This window comes from Schistocerca piceifrons, chromosome 1 (assembly GCF_021461385.2).
Source record: "Schistocerca piceifrons isolate TAMUIC-IGC-003096 chromosome 1, iqSchPice1.1, whole genome shotgun sequence".
NCBI classification, from domain to species: Eukaryota; Metazoa; Arthropoda; class Insecta; order Orthoptera; family Acrididae; genus Schistocerca; species Schistocerca piceifrons.
The window spans coordinates 345561781-345583731 of record NC_060138.1 but is presented as its reverse complement, the minus strand read 5'-3'; the positions used below and the strand labels follow the sequence as shown (position 1 = coordinate 345583731).

The 21951-nt window shown below is 43.8% G+C and overlaps 1 protein-coding gene across 1 annotated transcript in view; it reads left to right on the top strand.

Annotated features, from left to right (window-relative positions):
* The window catches only part of LOC124784057 (ankyrin-3-like), a 291446-nt gene that overhangs the window by 85115 nt on the left and 184380 nt on the right, over positions 1-21951 (top strand). Inside the window, exon 2 of the mRNA XM_047254070.1 lies at positions 17433-17534. Coding sequence (XP_047110026.1) covers positions 17433-17534 — 102 coding nt within the window. The remainder of the gene's footprint in view (positions 1-17432; positions 17535-21951) is intronic.

Sequence of the window (21951 nt, the reverse complement as noted above, 5' to 3'; positions counted from 1 at the left end):
TTATGCCACACACCACTAATACTACATTCGAACTTTACAGGATTGTCTTTTCTACTCATCTGTATTGACTTACATTTTCCCACATTTATAGCAAGTTGTCATTGATCACGCCGTCCGCCCCCGGTAGCTGAATGGTCAGCGTGACGGATTGTCAATCCTTTGGGCCCGGGTTCGATTCCCGGCTGGGTCGGGGAATTTTCTCCGCCCAGGGATTGGGTGTTGTGCTGTCATCATCATCCTATCATCCTCATCGACTGCAGGTCGCCGAAGTGGCGTCAAATTGAAAGACCGGCACCCGGTGAACGGCCTGCCCGGCGGGGGGTCCTATTCATACGATTAAATAAATAAATAAATTCATCACGCCAAACAGAAATTCTGTCTAAGTCATCCTGTGTCCTCCTACAGTCACTCAACGATGACACCTTCCCGCAAACCACAGCGTCATCAACAAACATTCGCATATTGCTGCTCTGTCCATCAGACCATTTATGTATACAGAGAACAAGAGGGTCCCTACCACACTTACCTGGGGCACGCCTGACGATGCCCTTGTCTCTGATGTACAGTCACATTTCAGGACATCTCAACTGGGCTGTATTACCTGAAAAGTCTTCGAGCCATTCACCTGTCTGAGAACATATTCCGTATGCGTTAACAGTTTGCAGTGTGGCACCGAGTCACACACATACCGGAAATTTAAAAATATGGAAATCTGGCTGTTGCCCATCGTCCATGATTCGCAGGATATAGTGCGAGAAAAGAGCAAGCTGAGTTTCTCACGAGCGATGCTTTCTAAATAACTAGGTGCTGATTAGTGGACAGAATCTTTTCTGTCTGAAAGAAATTTACTCTATTCGAATACGCTCAAGAATTCTGCGGCAATCCGATGTTAAGGATATTGGTCTGAAATTTTGCGAATCAGTTCTTTTAATGTAGGGATGCCCATTTCTATGTCTACTATATGGAAGTCTGCGGGGTCTGTGCGACGGTCAAACTATGGTAAGCCTGTAAGATCGTCTGTGTGAATGATTTTTTTAAACCTGAAATTTAAAACTCAACTTTCTTTTACTGTGTTCTGTTGCCACACCACACTGGCTGACGAGTGACTGGATAAAACCCTTCGACCCACTTAGCGATTTCACGTAGAAGCAGAAATTTCTCGGGTGCTCGGCAAGAACTTCCGCTACCGAATGATAGTAGCAGTTGTATACTTCGCGCCTCTATCTTTTTATAGATCCACGTATTTCCACTAACATTTACCTGTCCACACTTCTGCATTCTTTTTTTGGGCTGTAATTACAGCAATCTCTATTTCATCTTTTACTGAATTTTGTTATTAAACCGCGATAGTTTTTTTTCTGTACTTGGATTAACTCGGCACGTACTTCTCTAGAGCCTGATTTACAATGTTTAAACGTTGCCCATAATTCATCTACCTCAGTTATATTAAACATACACTGTCTAAGTAGCATGCTAACGACAGCGTATTTGCTCTTTCTAGTATAAGAACTCTCTGAGCGTTCTTGAAGGATTTATTAACTTTAGATGTTACGGCGACATCATGATCACTAATACTTGTCTGTACGGTGACACTGTCGATAACATCAGGACTGTTTGGTCCTACTAAGTCAAAATATTTACGTTACTTGTGGATTGTCGAACTAGACGCACAAGACGGTTTTCGGAGACTGTGTTCAGACATGCTGCAGAAGATATGCAGTGAATACATATACGTTCAATTGCGTTTCTACTCGGTTGGTTAAAGTCATCTGGAGCTAATACTCGTATTGCATGACCGGGCTATTTCCGCGCGACTGAGCGTAGACTTTCTTTGAACGATTTTACAATTGTTACGGCAGAATCGGGTGGCCGGCGAAAAATTTAGTGATTAACTTGTGTCCACCTAGGGCAATCATCCGCATGTGGATAACTTCGCAGTCAGGCTCAATTTTAGTCTCGATAGAACACTCCCCGGCCTAAGACGTCTATCCTGCCTTTTCGATATACGTTCCATTGCTCGTTAAATATTTCTGACCTTTCTATTTCAGGTTTAATCCAAACCTCGGTTCAGAGTACGAACTGAGCGCGACTGCTTTCCTGGAGAGCGGTAAATCCGGGGACTTTGTTACGAATGCTAAAGCGATGCAGTCCTTCAACCAAGGGAATAGCTTACAATACATTAGTTCGTCCAATCTTGGAGTATTGTTCGTTTGTATGGGACTCTTACCAGTTGGGTCTGATTCGAGAGACTGCGAAGGTCCAAAGAAGAGCGGCAAGATACGTGACTGGTACATTTAGCCATCGCGAGAGCGTTACAAATCTCACAGAAAGTTTGAAGTGGGACACACTTGCAGATAGACAGTCCGCTAAACGGAAGGGGCTGCTCACTAAATTCCGAAATCCGATCTTCATCGAGGATGTAGAGCATATATTATTACCACCAACTTTCAAATCGCGCAATGATCACCATTCAAAGATAAGGAAAATTAGAGCTCGTACTGAGGCGTTTAGGCAGTCGTTTTTCCCTCGCACGATCCGCGAGTGGAACAGGTGGGGGGGAATATGACTTTGGCACGAATTGTGACCTCCACCACACACCGCTTGGTGGCTAGCGGAGTATACAGGGTTATTACAAATGATTGAAGCGATTTCACAGCTCTACAATAACTTTATTATTTGAGATATTTTCACAATTCTTTGCACACACATACAAAAACTCAAAAAGTTTTTTTAGACATTCACAAATGTTCGATATGTGCCCCTTTAGTGATTCGGCAGACATCAAGCCGATAATCATGTTCCTCCCACACTCGGCGCAGCATGTCCCCATCAATGAGTTCGAAAGCATCGTTGATGAGAGCTCGCAGTTCTGGCACGTTTCTTGGTAGAGGAGGTTTACACTGAATCTTTCACATAACCCCACAGAAAGAAATCGCATGGGGTTAAGTCGGGAGAGCGTGGAGGCCATGACATGAATTGCTGATCATGATCTCCACCACGACCGATCCATCGGTTTTCTAATCTCCTGTTTAAGAAATGCTTGTGCTTTAGCCTTTTCCGTAAGATTTTCCAAACCGTCGGCTGTGGTACGTTTAGCTCCCTGCTTGCTTTATTCGTCGACTTCCGCGGGCTACGTATGAAACTTGCCCGCACGCGTTCAACCGTTTCTTCACTCACTGCAGGCCGACCCGTTGATTTCCCCTTACAGAGGCATCCAGAAGCTTTAAACTGCGCATACCATCGCCGAATGGAGTTAGCAGTTGGTGGATCTTTGTTGAACTTCGTCCTGAAATGTCGTTGCACTGTTATGACTGACTGATGTGAGTGCATTTCAAGCACGACATACGCTTTCTCGGCTCCTGTCGCCATTTTGTCTCACTGCGCTCTCGAGCGCTCTGGCGGCAGAAACCTGAAGTGCGGCTTCAGCCGAACAAAACTTTATGAGTTTTTCTACGTATCTGTAGTGTGTCGTGACCATATGTCAATGAATGGAGCTACAGTGAATTTATGAAATCGCTTCAATCATTTGTAATAGCCCTGTATATGTAGATGTATGTCATTTAGCCCTACTCTTAAAATTATGACATTCGAAGTGTCTTTGCTTTGTATGCGATGTGATGTCGCTTTTTGCCTATCGATTGGCGAGTGTTCGTCAAAGGACCGCAGACTATTGCCTAGCCTAAAAAGAATGCCATGGCGAACAACATAATGTATGTGGCAATACTGGTGGTTTTTCGTTTCGGCACTGCAGGAAAAGTAGAGTGTACTCAAACCGCAATATTGTTTCTACAGTAAAATTCTTAGATTTACTGACTGGCGCGCCTGAGAAAGAAGAAACATCGGCTCAAATAGGTAGAAGTACTGAATTTATTTATTTATTCTGGAAACATTTGTGCAACATTTTAAAGTGGACAGCTTGTTTCGTATGCTGCAAAAGAACGCCTTGCCCAGCCGGGACTCGAACGGCGTCCAAGTAAGGAGTGTCCTTGGCGAGACGAGGGCCCACATTTGCACACAACGGGACTCTGTAGCACGGAGGCCATGGCGCCGTTCCTGGCGGAAGAACACTCCCAAATAAGGACCTCGTTTCGGCAGCGGGTAGCGTCTCCAAGCAACAGACGGCGCCGCTTTTACACTTGATTGCCCTTGTAACTGTAATCAGAGAAGAGTCTGCGAGCATGGAAAAAAAAAAAAAATAGCGGTCATTTGTGTATGCTAGAAGTCTTAAGAAATGTTGTCGTCTTTATTTTTAGTCCCTGGCAATTCAAGAGATATACAAGAAATCTTGTGAATGGCGTGTGCAGTAGAATACAATGAACACATAGATATCTAATACATATTGTAAGTAGGATGTTGAGGTTTTTATGTCGGTAACGCCACGTAGCGCTGTGTATGAAAGTCACTGACTGCGCTGTGTGCAGTCTGTGGCTGGGTGGACTCATTGTTGGAATATTCGCTTGTGCAGTGTTGGGCAGTTGGATGTGAGCCGCCAGCAGCGGTGGATGTGGGTAGAGAGATGCCAGAGTTATGAGAAGCTACTATAAGCGGACGATCTGGACGTGTGTAATCCAGAAAAAGGAAATTTGTAAAGATGGATGTCATGAGTTGATAGATATATATAAATGATGAGTTTTGAACATTATTAAGGTAAATACGTTGTTTGTTCTCTATCAAAATCTTTCATTTGCTAACTATGACTATCAGTAGTTAGAGCCTTCAGTAGTTAGAATCTTTTATTAAGCTGGCAGTATTGGCGCTCGCTGTATTGCAGTAATTCGAGTAACGAAGATTTCTGTGAGGTAAGTGATTCATGAAAAGTGTAGGTTATTGTTAGTCACGGCCATTCTTTTGTAGTGATTATTGAAAGTCAGATTGCGTTGCACTAAAATATTGTGTGTCAGTTTAGTGATGATCAGAATAAGTAAAGAGAAAACTGTTGGAGTACGTTGAGTTTTGCTCAGTTGTTTGAAAATCAAATAACGTAGAAGTTTACCAGCACAGTTATGCTTAATTTTTCAAAGGGAACGTTTCAATATGTGTAAGAACTGTTCGTTAATGACATCGGGAGAGATGCGGGCGTGGGAGATGTAATGCGAGATTTGACGTGTGTCCACAAGTGGGCTCTTCGTGTCCGCCTTGCGACTGATCCGTCTTCGCTGCCAAGCGGAGGACCCGCTTTCGATTTACCGTTACCGTCAGGGAATTTACCTTGTTAGCTGGATCGTGACGTCGGTAACTGAACTTCATGAGAACAATAGACAAGCTCCCGAAACGGGAAGAACCGGCTCCCAGTGTGAAAACCGACGTTTATGTCCAGAAGAGGATTTATAACACGTATCTCCGACACTGCAGTACAACGGTGGTTTAGGTCGGGCCATGGAATGAAGAGGGAAAAACTATGATTATATTGTAAAACCTCGTCGACAACTAGCAACACGAGTTTCGGTTGTTCAGGATGGAGAAATGAGACGGCTATGACTTGTTTATGTTTTGACATCATTAAATGATTTAATGAAACTGTGGAAAACTGACGTCTGGGCTAATCCAACCACTTATGCATAGGATTGGAGTACTGTAAACTCTGTGACACCTGGTTCTGTGCAGAATATACACTAGTGAGGTGCTTAATGGTGTGTTGGTCCACATTCGAAACGCAATACAGCGGCGATTCTGCGGGGCATGGAGGTAAACGGACTCAATGCCCACTTACAGTAACTGCGTGACAAATGGTTCAAATGGCTCTGAGCACTATGGGACTTAACAGCTGTGGTCATCAGTCCCCTAGAACTTAGAACTACTTAAACCTAACTAACCTAGTGACAACACACACATCCATGGCCGAGGCAGGATTCGAACCTGCGACCGTAGCGGTCTCGCGGTTCCAGACTGAAGCGGCTAGAACCGCTCGGCCACTTCGGCAGGCAACTGCGTGACAGCTAATACCTGTATCTTGTATGTTTGTGTATATGTATGTTAACCGGGGACCTAGAAACGACGGAGAGACTCCGTCCCCGCCGCAGCCGCAGTGGTGCACAACCCCAAGACGACTACCGCAGTCCACTTGCCAGCCGAAGTGGCCGTGCGGTTAAAGGCGCTGCAGTCTGGAACCGCAAGACCGCTACGGTCGCAGGTTCGAATCCTGCCTCGGGCATGGATGTTTGTGATGTCCTTAGGTTAGTTAGGTTTAACTAGTTCTAAGTTCTAGGGGACTAATGACCTCAGCAGTTGAGTCCCATAGTGCTCAGAGCCATTTGAACCAATCGCAGTCCACTTAACCCCTCCGCCGCACCACACCGAACCCAGGGTTATTGTGCGGTTCGTCCCCCGGTGGACCCCCCAGGGAACGTCTCACACCAGACGAGTGTAACCCCTATGTTTGCGTGGTAGAGTAATGGCGGTGTACGCGTACGTGGAGAACTGGTTTGCGCAGCAATTGCAGAGGTAGTCAAATGGCTCTGAGCACTATGGGACTCAACTGCTGAGGTCATTAGTCCCCTAGAACTTAGAACTAGTTAAACCTAACTAACCTAAGGACATCACAAACATCCATGCCCGAGGCAGGGTTCGAACCTGCGACCGTAGCGGTCTTGCGGTTCCAGACTGCAGCGCCTTTAACCGCACGGCCACTTCCGCCGGCACCGAGGTAGTGTAACTGAGGCGGAATAAGGGGAACCAGACCGCATTCGCCGAGGCAGATGGAAAACCGCCTAAAAACCATCCACAGACTGGCCGGTTCACCGGACCTCGACGCAAATCCGCCGGGCGGATTCGTGCCGGGGACCAACCGGGCGGGCTTACCTGTATCTTACTGGCTGACGGTCTGTAGGCGCGGTGCTGGCGCCCGATAGCGTTTCACATGTTTTCAATTGAGTTAAGTTCACGCGAATTTGTTGGCCAAGAAATGAACGTGAGTTCACTTTCACGCTCATGAAACCAATGTAGCACGAAAATTCTGACGTACGACTTAGACATATGCACGCTTCCCCTGCTAGAAGATGCCATTGCAGTCGGGGAAGACATCCAGCATGAAGAGATGCAGGTGGTCCGTAATAATGTTCACGTAGCTCACAGCTGCCGTGGTGCCGTCAACTACCACAACTGATTCCATGGAAGCCCAACTCAATGTCCCCCACAGCATAATACTGCCCCACCGGACTGCGTCCGCGGTATTGTGCCTGCCTCGTGCAGCAGTGCACTTGGATAACGATGCGTCCAGACACAATCAATTCATTATATCGACCTAATACCACGCGAAACGTGATTCAATCGACCAAGTGATACGTTTGGATTGATCCACGATCCAATCTCGATGGTCCCGTACCCACTGCATACGTAACTGACGCTGTAGCTGGGTCACCATAGGAACATGTACAGGTCGTCTACCGCGGAGCCTCGTGTTCAACAATGTGCACTGAACGATGTGCTCCGAAACACTTGTGCCTGAAAAAGCATTGTATTCTGTAGTAAGTCCTGCTGCAGATCGCTGCATATTTTGATTTACAGAGTGGACAATACTCCGACCGCCTTGTTCTGTGAGAAGGCGTGTACGTCCAGTGCGTCGTCGCCTACTCGTGGTGTGGTTTAACGGTCCTTCATACACGCTCACGACAGTAGCAAACGTACTTCACCGTGTCAGAGACACTCGTTCCCGCCGGACCGCAAGAATCTGCTCTTTGTTAAAGCTGCTTAGCTCAGCGGGTTTCTCCATTAGCTGTCCGCATCGTCGCTAGAATGTTTCCCTATTCGCCGCTGGGCGTTTGAGAAGTCCGTGCAAAGTCCGAAAGATGGTACCACCGGCGCGTATCGAGGTCATATTTAGTTACTAGCATCTTTGGAAATAACGCACACCAAGTTTCAGCCATATTGGTCTATTTCTTTGTGTTTGGCATTCGCGTGAATCGAGGAAGTCGAGTGATTGTCAAAAAATGGAAAAAAAAAGAATTTCGTGTGGAGATTAAACATTACTTTATGAAAGGCAAAACGCCTCAGGAGACTAAAGAGAAGCTTTATAAACATTACGGTGACTCCGCACCTTCGATTAGAACAGTTTGTAAATAGTTTCAAAATTTTCGGAATGGCCATATGGGCACTAGTGATACTAAACGTTCTGGACGCCCTGTGGAGGTTACGATTCCAGAAATCATTGATAAAATCCATGATATGGTGATGGATGACAGAAGGGTTAAGGTGCGTGAGATTGCTAGTGCTGTGGGCATCTCGAATGAACGGATATATAATATTTTGCATAAACATTTGGACATGAGAAAGTTATCCGTAAGATGGGTTCTACGATTGCTAACGCTTGATCAAAAACGGAATCGTGTGAAGTGTTGCAAGCATGGTTTGCAGCTGTTCAGGAAGAATCCGCAGGACTTTAAGCGTAGTTTCGTCACTGTGGATGAAACATGGATAAATTGCTATACTCCTGAGACGAAACAACAATCTAAACAATGTCTTACCAAGTGAGAATCTGCACCAAAAGAGGCGAAGACCAGTCCTTCGGCCGTAAGGGTTATGGGGACTGTCTTTTGGGATGCGCAAGGGATAATCCTCATCGACTATCTGGAAAAGGGTAAAGCTATTACAAGTGCATATTAGTCATCGTTATTGGACCGTTTGAAAACCGAGCTGCAAGAAAAGCGCCGGCGACTGGACTGGGAAAAAAGTCCTTTTCCATCACGACAATGCACCAGCACACACCTCAGCAGTTGTGGTCGCAAAATTAATGGAAATAGGATTCCAACTCGTTTCACATCCTCCCTGTTCCCCATACATGATTCCATCGGACTACTATTTGTTCACCAATATGAAGAAACGGCTGGCAGGACAAAGATTTTATTCTAATGATGAGGTGATTGGAGCAAGTAATAGCTATTTTGCAGACTTGGAAAATTCCTGTTATTCGGAATGGATCAACAAATCTCTCTACACGTTATCACTCCCACCCCAATAGGATGTTACTGGTTCTTGCCACCACAGCACTTCTTTCCAGGTAGCAAGTAATATGTGTACCAAGTTTGGTTTAAATCGATCCACGGGCTTAGGAGAAGTTTATTCGCAGCTTTGCCCCCAGACACACGTCACACATACTTCACAAGTATTTAACATAATTCACACATTTTTGTGTACATATTTTACCTGTATCTGTAGCGAATTTCGCACTGCAGTTTTGTTTCCACACAGCTCAATGTTTGTTACGTCGTACGTCCTGAATATTTGTCGTTCAGTGATATAAATTCTTACGTTTATTCAGTGGCATATGTGAATACTTTCTGCGAGATATGCTTAGAAGTTAGCAAGAAGTAATAAATTTAAACATCATACATGATGCGGTGGTTTCTCACGCATCTCAGTGTTTAGTCGCAGGTTCGAATCCTGCCTCGGGCATGGATGTGTGTGATGTCCTTAGGTTAGTTAGGTTTAAGTAGTTGTAAGTTCTAGGGGACTGATAACCTCAGCAGTGAAGTCCCATAGTGCTCAGAGCCATTTGAACCGTCTCAGTGTTTACGACATCATACATCGTAAACTATTTTTATACAAAGATATAATTCTGCAGGTATATGTGCACACTGTCTGAAAAATGTGTTGAGAATCCAGTTAATAGTAAATATATGACATATTAAAACGTCATTGCTGATATGGCAGTTTTTACTGCAAGAACATCGAAAATATAATAAGTGTTAAACTTTTTTTTTCTTTCATCGTGTCAGCTAGAAAAATTCCGTAAAGCTTTGAAATCATTTGTAAAGTTTGCTGCAAGACACTGCTCTCATTCTCAGATACTGGACGAATAAAGTGTGATAGGCAGATGGTTCTTACCCTCACAGCGATTCTTTACAGGCAGTAAGTGGTAAGAGTACCAAGTTTGGTTGAAATCGGCCCATTGGTGTTCCAGGCGATTGGAACACACACACACACACGTCCCACAATGTTTATAATATGCGTGGATTTAAACTATGGCTAATATCACATCAAGCAAAAAAAGTTTGCTTTAACAGTACATACACATTCATATAGCATACACATAAATTCATAATTATAAGTTAATTAAATTTACAGTATTGACAAAGCACGGAAAGTCTTCAGACATATATCCAACTGCCGAATGTATCTAAGCGTTGTCCTTGTTGCCATATGGAACTCTTTCAGATTGTCAGCAAATGACCATATTCGACACGCAAGTATAGTATGCTGAACCACAATCACAGTTGGGCGATCTTGTTGATTACCATTTGTACACTGAGTCAACACATCTTACACTATGTATCATTCTGTTGAGCTCTTCAAAAAATGGTACCGTGGACGAGATGCAGGGCATCTTATGCGGTTGAGGGATATCATCGTTAAGCCACATTTCTGCCCGTCGGTCTGTTACTATTACTCCGTCGTCTATCAAAAATTTTGTACCTAATAGAGGTGGATGCCGGGTGTAAAGTCCACTTTTATTAAGTGCAGGAACGTCTTCATGCACTGGAGGATAAGGATTATCAGTTACTTTTGTAAATTCCTGCTTGAGAGCAGATTCTCTCCGCACAAATGGGAGGGGGAGGGGGTAGCCATGTGGTTGAAACTAAGCAACCGGTAAGTTGGAGCCTTTCTGATTGTTCCTGTGGTGATGCAGCGCAATATTCTGCGTCGGGATACACCAGTCCCACAGAGGAAGTGTAGGAACAGAAGAACCACGCGTCGTACCACAAAGGTTCCGTAAAATGTTATTTTTGTTTTTATCTTTGTGACTGTTAGCAAGTGCCCATTAAAGCTGAGCGGCCTGTCAGGAGCGACTCATAGTTAAAGTGGAGTTCTGTTGTGCCTCAGCTACTCCCCTATAAAATATGCCTTTGTATCTTTGTTCACGAGCTTGTTATTAAGGTACAAACTGGTGACTACTGATTTTGGCATCACTTGGCTGTAACCTCCAGTTGCGGAAGTATTTGACAATAATTTGGAGGTCTGTAGTCAAGACAGATTCAGTAACGCCCAGAACTTGGTCGCTTGCAGCAAGAGCGCAATCGTGGTGACGGTTATTTTAGCGTTATAAGACTTGCACTGCAGTAATGGGTAGAGCTGTAACGGATTTAGGATTGTTTTGTATTGCCGTTGCACTGATCGATGAAGTTCGGGTTAACCATTTACACAAGTACAAGAAATAATTAAAGACATTAGGTGTAGGCGCTACTACGAGACGAAGTTACTTCCACGGGAAAGGAAATCGATGCGAACCACATCAAACCCGCCAGAAGATTGATGATTCAGGAGAAGAAAACGGAAAGAAAGAACAATTCTTGAAGTCTCAGCGTTACTGATGGTCGCTTTGAGCTTTGTGTGTGTGTGTGTGTGTGTGTGTGTGTGTGTGTGTGTGTGTGTGTTACCTGCAGTTCTCAGCGCATCTGAAAAGACAGAGGGTGGAAAACTGGATCGTTACGGCAAGTTGAAACCGAGAGAGGGAGAGGGTGATGATACGTATACGTGCGTATTATAAACCCTTTGTCTCGAAAATATTTCTCTCCTTCGTACCTCCTCTGTGTTACGTCAGATGACGTGTCACTGATCTCATTTGTACGTAGATGCGGTATACGCGAGGTGCCTGTTTGCTTCCATCGCCGTGAGTGGAATGCTTAAGTTCTAATAAATGTTCATCAACCTGCAGTCTTCTATAGTTGTTGTCCCCTGCGCAGAAGCTGTAAGAATCTCCTAGCGCGAAATTGATATTACGTGATAATTAAATTTCCAATTAGATTGTTTATATGGCATGTCTCGCACTTTTTATTGGTAGAACACGAGAAACTCTACAATTACATTCCGTTTTAGTGTCACAATAATTTCCATTCTTCAACAAAATAATGAACTGCGTATTTCCGTAATTACAGCTCTGATATTTACAAATTAGGCATTACTAAATCAAGTCTTAACCGAAGCCGCGACAGACAACATATCTGCTCTCTGACACAGTCGAACCAGAGATGATATTTACAAACGATAGATTACTAATAAAGCCTTAACTGACACCGACCGCGACAGACAACTATATCTTATGTACAGCAGAACCATTTCGTCCGCCATCTAAGTTAGGCGCGTTCCGAAGATCACCTAAGTGCTTCGTCTGTCTCTTCGTTTAGCAGTTGTTTATTATTCTGCTGGTTATTAATACGTGTAAAATAATGGAATGATCGCACGCTATTGTGAGAGGCTTTTATTTGAAACACAAGAAAATACGCTGTTAGGTTGTCTAATATTAATAACAGAAGATCATCATTTTGGCGCACAACTTTCGAATGCAGCAGCTAATCGCGGAGAAGGGCTACAATTTAGGCGGTCTTTCTCACGATACCCGTACCGAACAAACCATCTGTTATCAGTACCTCACACCACATTACGTCATTTTCCCACTGCTGCCTTCTCAACGGCTCCAGAAGAGCTTCCTATACTTGAATATGGTGGTTGTAAAACCAGAAATATTACGTCCTTTGCCGCGAGGGGCTCATTAGCCGCAAATGCTATAGAGCGAGGGATGGGGACAGATGGTGGACGCTGCGCTGCTGAGACACATTCGACTGCCAGGCTCGGTTCGGCGTGTGGTCTTGCCAGTGCTTTGTTGACGGGCTTTGTAGCAGCGGCACGTGCCGGAAGCGTCCACAATGGGGCAACCACCGCGGCGTTAATTGGCGACCAACAGACCCTCCGCGGTCCGCCGCAGCCTTTCTGGCAGAGTAGCGCACCCGCCCCTTCCTTCGTCTGCGGCCCTTGACTACTGGCCGTGAATCATCAGCTGGAGAGCCCTCGGTCTCGGGGAGGAGGGCTGGCGTCCGTGTTCGCTGGTTTTGCGTTTGTCTCCTTGCTGATACGTCTGATTCGATTGCGACAGCAACGTTACGCCCTGGGCGACAGTAGGTTGACAGCCTGACGCCTTCGGGAAATTATTTCGCAGCCCACGTGCATTACCTCCCATTGTTGTCCACATCATGCCCAGGAACTCTGAGATCGACGGAACTGCACCGACCGTGTTGTTTCACATTGACCAGGTATGGAATGGCGTCATGTTGTAAAAGCGTTAGTTAGTTAGTTACGAGCTTCATTTATCAATCTCACGGTAACCGTTATGATGTGGAACGTGTCAAGTGCATAAGAAATGTACACATGAAATGTATGTATACATTAAGCTTAAAATTTTTATTACGTACCCCATTCCCTTAAACAGCACAAAATGCACGTATTATACCTATAGGTTTATTTATTACTGTTATTCAACAATTAATCGATGTCAAGGTGATACGATATCAATTTATTATTAAAACTGTTACTGCTGCCTGTCGGACATTTTATTTCATCTGGTGATTCATCGAAAAGTTTTACAGCGGCATATTTTACCCCTTTCTGTGCCAAAGATTAGTAGAGGATAGTGTAAGTATTTTTTCTTCTGCCATTATAATCATGAATGTTCAAAATGGTTCAATTGGCTCTGAACACTGTAGGACGTAACATCTGAGGTCATCAGTCCCCTAGACTTAGAACCACTTAAACCTAACTAATCTAAGGACATCACACACAGCCAAGCCCGAGGCAGGATTCGAACCTGCGAATGTTGCAGCAGCGCGGTGCTGGACTGAAGCGCCTAGAACCTCTCGGTCACAATGGCCGGCAGTCATGAATGTCACTGTTGTTTTTAAACTGGTCCATGTTGTTATGAACTTTTAAAGAGAAGCCTACAAGATGTACGACTATGAGTCCAACACATTATTCTAGCCACTTTCTTTTGAGCAGTGAATACTCGTTGCCCAAGTGTTGAGTTAACCCAAGAAATTATTCCATATGACATCAAAGAATGAAAGTATGCAAAGTATGTTAGCTTGCTAATTTCCGTATCCTCAAAATTAGCAGTTATTCTGATTGCAAAAGTTGCTGAACCTATTCGCTTTAGGAGATCCAAAATATGAATTTTCCAAGTAAGATTCTCATTAATATTGTACACCCAAAAGCTTAGTATTCTCTACCCTGGCTACTGACTTCTGCTGATGTGTTATATTTTTTGAAGGAGCCGTACTCTTGGCAGTAGAAAACTGGTTGTACTATGTTTCTTTCCTTTTTTTTTTTTTTTCAAAGTTCAGAGCAAGCCCATTCGCAGAAAACCAATGAATAACTTTTCCAAACACATTATTTGTATCATTTTCTATTGAAGTTTCCTTTACTGGATTAATAATGATGCTTGTTTCATCATCAAAAAGTGTCAGTTTAGCTTCTTGTTTCAGATAAGAAGGGAGGTCATTCACATATATCAAGAACAGAAGGGTACTCACGATCGAACCCTGTAGAACATCTAATGTTATTTCATCCCAGTTAGATGCTATGGGAAACTTCCTTAAATCACTTAAACCATATAAAGAAATTGTTTGCTTCCTGTTCTGTATGCATGACCTAAACCACTCATACGCTGTTCCATTTATACCATAGAATTGTAATTTCTGTAGCATAGTATCATGGTTCACACAATCAAACGGTTTGGATTAGTCACAGAAAACTCCTATTGGTGACATTTTACTATTTAAAGACTCTATTATGTGGGCAGTGAAATTGTATATTGCTGTCTCAGTGGAACAGCATTTTTGAAATCCAAACTGTGATTTACTAAGTATCCCATTACTGCTGCGATGGCTAACCAACATTGAGTTCGTTACTTTCTCGACAATTTTTGAAAATGTCTTCACCGTTTTGTCGCTTTCAGGAAGAATACTGTTCTACAGTTACGTATATAGTCCGCTTCCCGGATCGTGGTGGAGGGACGCCGTAACAGTATTAACCACTTTCCGTCCTAACTCCATTCGTGTACTTAACGAGGAGGAAATGAATGTCCATATGAAGGTTACTTGCATATTGTGCACTCCCATATCAATTCACGTGTTTGTCAATTACAAAACCTCTATTATGCCAAAACTGCTGTGGGTCTAGAAAATACATAACGCCGTGGATATTTAGAATCTAAATGTAATCATACTAATACTAACTACTTGATCAAGATAGGATGCATAGTATGTCCCACCTCCGCAGTACATGTGTCGTCGTGCAAACACGTTACAGCTCTCAAACACTAAAAGGCCACGCTTCATGGTAACACTGGACACTATTGTCACAGACTGAAAACATGGAACTTCTGGTCAGGGCTCTTTTTACTCTAAGATCATATCTGGATGCATTTGTGACATGCACTGACTGTGTGCATTGAATATCGCACGTGGACAAATAGTTTGTAAGGGTAGAATAAGTAATAAGTATATAAGGGTAGAATATATATTAAGAGATTGATCTTAACTTTCACGAACAACACACAGGGCGAGATGGGCATAATGCAACAAAATAACAAGCCGTCAGCTCAGACCTGGATATGTTACGGGTAATGTCTGGAATGGGCTGAGGACAGCAATTGGAGCCCATCAGCCACTAATAAGGGCTCTTTAAGACATAAGGTAATTTTAATTTCGTCCAGTATTTACCGTGTGTATCTTCACTTTCAAAACATTTCATTGCGCCTCCCACGGGAAGACCGTAGTTCTGTCGCAGCCATTGACAAAGCATTATTTGTGGGATATTACGAGGCGTGTTTTTTAAGTAAGGTCCGTTTTGTTGTAGACACTAGTAGTTCGCGTACATACCGCAACGGGCGCGTGTGTCGTGTACCGGCATGCCTTGGGAACAACTATGCTCAGTTGCAGCTCTGTAGCTAACCTGTACGGTTCTGTTCTGTGCTTTCAAAATGTTTAAGACTATCAACTCGCCCGCCGTGTGTGAGGTTCGCTCAGTGATATGGTTTTTGTCAGCAAGGAACCTGTCTGCTGCAGAAATTCATCGACAGATTTGCGAAGTGTACGGTGATACTGTTATGAGTGAAAGCAAAGTGCGGAAGTGGGTACGAGAATTGAAAGATGGCTGTGACAACGTCCATGATGAGGACCGCTCCGGTCGCCCTTCTTTGATTACAGACGATTTGGTGGCTTCAGTTGAAGCGAGAATTCGTGAGAACAGGCGCTTCACAATAACAGGTCTCTCAAACGAATTTCCTGACGTGTCGAGATCAGTGCTTTACAACATTGTTTCTGAACACCTAAAGTTTAGGAAACTGTGCTCCCGTTGGGTCCCGAAACTCCTAACTGAGGACCACAAAAACCAAATATTTGAGTGTGCGATGAAGTTCTTGACTCGTTATCACGAAGAAGGTGACGGCTTCTTGGCCGGCCGAAGTGGCCGAGCGGTTCCAGGCGCTACAGTCTGGAACCGCGCGACCGCTACGGTCGCACGTTCTAATCCTGCCTCGGGCATGGATGTGCGTGATGTTCTTAGGTTAGCTAGGTTTAAGTTGTTCTAAGTTCTAGGGGACTGACGACCTCAGATGTTAAGTCCCATAGTGCTCAGAGCCATTTGAACCATTTTGAACGGCTTCTTGAGTCAGATCGTAACTGGAGACGGAACATGGATTTCGCACATCACGCCCGAATCGGAGCGACAGATCCTGGAATGGAGACACACACACTCGCCTGTAAAGGTGAAGGTCAAACAGACTCTGTCCCGGCGCAAAATCGTGGCGTCGGTGTTTTGGGATAGGCATGGTGTTTTGTTGGTCGACTTCATGCAACGAGGAACCACTATCAATGCAGAAACATATTGCCAAACCTTGAGAAAGCTACGCAGAGCGATTCAAAACAAAACTCGCGGCATGCTGACAAAGGGAATTGTCCTTCTCCATGAAAGTGCAAGACCTCACACTGCAGGTCACACCCGCGATTTATTGGACCGTTTTGGCTGGGAAGTTTTAGGCCACCCACCCTACAGTCCTGATCTTGCGCCGAGCCATTACCATCTGTTCCTCCACCTCAAACAACACCTCAGTAGCAACCGTTACAATGATGACGACGACGTGAAAACGGCAGTGAACACTTGGTTATCGGAGCAGGCGGCAAGTTTTTATGAAGAGGGTATTTTAAAATTGGTTGAGATGTATGATAACGTGTTTGAACAAACTTGGCAACTATGTCGAAAAATAGAGTGAAGTATGTACTTTCTGGAAATAAATTTACTTTTTTGAAATAACCTTTTGTTGTGTACTTATGTTCAAACGGACCTTACTTAAAAAACATGCCTCGTAAAAATGAGTAGGCAGTCAAAACCGGTACAGCTACTGTGAAATAAACTAAGCAGTGATAAGCTTTAATTTGCTGTGTAATTTTTTCCAAACCCCTGTTTATGGAGCCTACTCTTATTTCTCGATTGTCCAAACTTTTGGAATCTTACGTCTTTTGGAACGTAGCACACTGGTCAGTGATAGTGAACGACGATGTATCTTCATCGTGTCACGGACACAGACCGCAGATGGAATGCGGACGGAGTGAGAGCGCGCTAGAAGAGTGCGTGAGCAGTGAGTGACGTGGCGGCGTTTCTGTGTGTTGCAGGCGGACCCCAGCGCGGCGTTCCTGCGCGCAGCCCGAGCTGGTCAACTCGAACGAGTCCTCGAACACCTCGACAACGGGGTGGACATCAACACGTCCAACGCGGTGAGTACGCGGGCCGCGCTACGCTGCTACTTCCGTGCGCTTGCTTCGCCTGCGATTTAACACTTTCCTGCCCGACGGGACTGAAAATCTCGTCCTCTTTCTTGTGTCATGAAACAACATGGCGTTGGATTCGTGCCTTCGCATTCTGTGGCGGCAGGGGCGCCGAGAACCAGCATTGGGTCCGGGGCTGGACGTATGATTGGGCCCAGTTTCTAAATATAGCAATCCAATTTTATTGTTATTTAAAGAAGGTTTAACATGATTTAAACATAACATAATTGGGGGAGCATTGGAACTACACAAAAATATTCATTAGGATGAAATAAAGAACAAATTTAATTTCTTATTAAACTGACAACATATGTTCACAAATTCAGTTTATACTATGGTACTGCATGTTGCACGAGATAATGCCGGCGGAATTCTAACGGACTTATAGTTAGTTTTTATGGTGTAATAGGCTGAATCACAGCACGCAGTAGCATAAACGCGTGTATCGTCTAGCCACAATTAACAGCAAAAGTTCACTTTCGTGTGTTACAGAGCCCGTAAAGATTACAGAAAATTATATACACTGTAGCATGTCATTGCATTGTATCTAGAAAGCAGACGCCCCTGAAGAAATTTCGCGAAGTGCTCCGACGCAGAGCAGGAAGTTTTTTATCCAGGTGTGTCACAATAGCTGGTCCTAATTTTCTGATATCTTAGAGGACGAGAACATAAACATTACTTATCAGTAATAAGTGTCTGCAGATGCAACGTTCTCTGTACAAAAGCCACTGCTGATCACGCAGACCTTAGGTGGTTTTGTTTCAGCTGTTATTCTTACCACTGAAACAATAACCTACCGAAGTTACTTTCTGATACTAAGTCACAGAACACCTTCTGTGAAATTTGTTGACTTAGTTTCGGGCATTAAAATTCATAACAGTGTTTTTCTTCGGCAGTGTGGAGTGATAGGCTTCCTGGTAACAGAACTAAGACTTGAAGTTAAATTTTCTGTCTCCAGTTCGTAATTTTTTTCCGAGCACATTTTCTACGTTCACATTTCCGGCTTCCTCTCACATTTTCGCCCATACTTAGAGCAGACTGCGGTAGCTACAAATGTAAATAACACTTATAAATATATTTGCAATTTTCGTTATATTTAATTATGAAAATTTCGTGCAAAGAAAATAGCTTATAGCACAATTGCGTGGAATGTCATCGCTAAGATGGTGTTCTTAATTTCACACTACTTCCACGGTGAAGTCCTTCCAGCAGTTTTACTTCTATGTACAGTTTCCTTCATCCCAGTATAAGTTCAAAACGACGCACTTCTGAATATCGCTTTATTAAGAAAAAGGGTTTGATTTCACACCCTATATTATTTACGAAAACTGGGAATGGTTATTAAATGTCGAATATGTTCTATTACAATCAACAGCATTTGGAATGTAATGTAGCAAAACAATGGTCATAAACCACGTCAGAATATGCATGTGAGCACGCTGGTAACTGCTTAAACAAAGCCCGTCGCGTTTCCATTCTCCCACAGAATCTCTGAAAGAACCAACGTGACCAATCAAATGAATCATGAATGAATGTCAAAATTTTAACTTTCTTTTGTATATTCATTTAATTTATTTTCTCTTCAGTTTAAAAGATAAGTTTGAATATTATACTGATTTGTACATTGACTAATGTCTGGTGTCCGTAAAGCTGCGTTTATGGAGTGCTCCCTCCCAGTCTTTCTTCGCTGAATGTCTGAAGACCAAGCTTCTTTGATCGCGAAATAATGCTACACTAAGTAATTCTTGGTATTTGTTTCCAAACATAGGCTTCATTTTCAATCCGTTTATCGATTCTTTGGAACATAGTACAAGAGCGACTTCATTATAACTCAAAGTTTCGCCATTTAAAGTGCTAGATTAGTTTTCTAGGGTCCTGTCACATAGTTTTTCTACTTTATTTAATATGGTTATCCTGATTTTGAAGAGAAGTATGAACGAATTGTCTCAGCCTAACTGGAAAGAAGATGCCAAGCCAAACAAAATAACGGTTGTTGAATTTCACTCCAGACTAATCAGTCATGGGGAACATATTCTTTTTTCTGAAGTTTACACTGAAGTAGAGATGTAGGAAATGCACGGATATTGCCATATGCTGGAAATTTTTTTGGATCGTTAGGTGAGTCAGATTTTACTACCACTTCTGTTCCCTTGGTTGTAGAATTTAATGTGCTTAATGTTCTAACATCAGAGGATCGTTTTGCTGTTAAAACCTACTGATTCCCATCCTTGAATTAGTTTTTACCTAAGAGTATGAGATCTGACACAAAATGTTGTACCTGGTATGTTTGTCCAACACTATTTTACCATTCTGCCAGTCAGTACGATGTTAACATTGCGTGGCACTGCAGTAGCCACTACGCAGTGAACCGCTTATTGTTTGACCTTAAGCTGTGGTTTTAATTTCATTTCATGTTCATTGTTACAGCCAAGTCTAACATGTGAACATGAACATGACTGTTATGGGCATCCGCGAAACCTGGTTAATTCCGTGTGTCGTTTCCACCACAGTAAGTAGTTGCAAAGTTGCACTAGCTGAAGTGTCAGCACCGCGTGAGATTTTCCTCCGTAACATGCCACTCCCTGCGGCGGCTACACTGCTAACCCCTTTGTTCCGTGCGCAACACGTTGCTGTAGCTGAAGTTAAAAAAAAAAAAAATGCATTTCGGCCACGACGGCAGCTGCGCGATGAGGAACGGTGCAGTGCTGACAATTTCGTGTCATACCGATAACTTGCCGTGGCAGGAATGATGCGTGAACGTAACACTGTTTCGTGAAACCGCATTACAGTAACACAGTTTTCGTGAAAGCGCTTCACTCATGGCTACTCACCTCCAATCACAGTACAATGAATCAATACACTGGTAATAACACAGCGCTACCAACTACTACTTTGCATATCTTGGCATTTGTTACACCGACGATGGATTCCGGTATCTACTGATAAATATTGGATCAGAGGCTACTGCCAGACAATAAAAAGTGATTTATCCTTGGCGTTTTGCAGACGCTCACCTTCAGCACAATTCTCATTAAATTCGAAGCAAGCATCAACATCATTTTGAATGACTTCTGTTCCCTTATTGCCATTGCCATAAAAGGAAGTTATACAGGGTGTTACAAAAAGATACGGCCAAACTTTCAGGAAACATTCCTCACACACAAAGAAAGAAAATATGTTATGTGGACATGTGTCCGGAAACGCTTACTTTCCATGTTAGAGCTCATTTTATTACTTCTCTTCAAATCATATTAATCATGGAATGGAAACACACAGCAACAGAACGTACCAGCGTGACTTCAAACAGTTTGTTACAGGAAATGTTGAAAATGTCCTCCGTCAGCGAGGATACATGCATCCACCCTCCGTCGCATGGAATCCCTGATGCGCTGATGCAGCCCTGGAGAATGGCGTATTGTATCGCAGCCGTCCACAATACGAGCACGAAGAGTCTCTACATTTGGTACCGTGGTTGCGTAGACAAGAGCTTTCAAATGCCCCCATAAATGAAAGTCAAGAGGGTTGAGGTCAGGAGAGAGTGGAGGCCATGGAATTGGTCCGCCCCTACCAATCCATCGGTCACCGAATCCGTTGTTGAGAAGCGTACGAACACTTCGACTGAAATGTGCAGGAGCTCCATCGTGCATGAACCACATGTTGTGTCGTACTTGTAAAGGCACATGTTCTAGCAGCACAGGTAATCCCGTATGAAATCATGATAACGTGCTCCATTGAGCGTAGGTGGAAGAACATGGGGCCCAATCAAGACATCACCAACAATGCCTGCCCAAACGTTCACAGAAAATCTGTGTTGATGTGATTGCACAATTGTGTGCGGATTCTCGTCGGCCCACACATGTTGATTGTGAAAATTTACAATTTGATCACGTTGGAATGAAGCCTCATCCGTAAAGAGAACATTTGCAGTGAAATGAGAATTGACACGTTGTTGGATGAACCATTCGCAGAAGTGTACCCGTGGAGGCCAATCAGCTGCTGATAGTGCCTGCACACGCTGTACATGGTACGGAAACAACTGGTTCCCCCGTAGCACTCTCCATACAGTGACGTGGTCAACGTTACCTTGTACAGCAGCAACTTCTCTGACTCTGACATAAGGGTTATCGTCAACTGCACGAAGAATTGCCTCTCCCATTGCAGGTGTCCTCGTCGTTCTAGGTCTTCCCCAGTCACGAGTCATAGGCTGGAATGTTCCGTGCTCCCTAAGACGCCGGTCAATTGCTTCGAACGTCTTCCTGTCGGGACACCTTCGTTCTGGAAATCTGTCTCGATACAAACGTACCGCGCCACGGCTATTGCCCCGTACTAATCCATACATCAAATGGGCATCTGCCAACTCCGCATT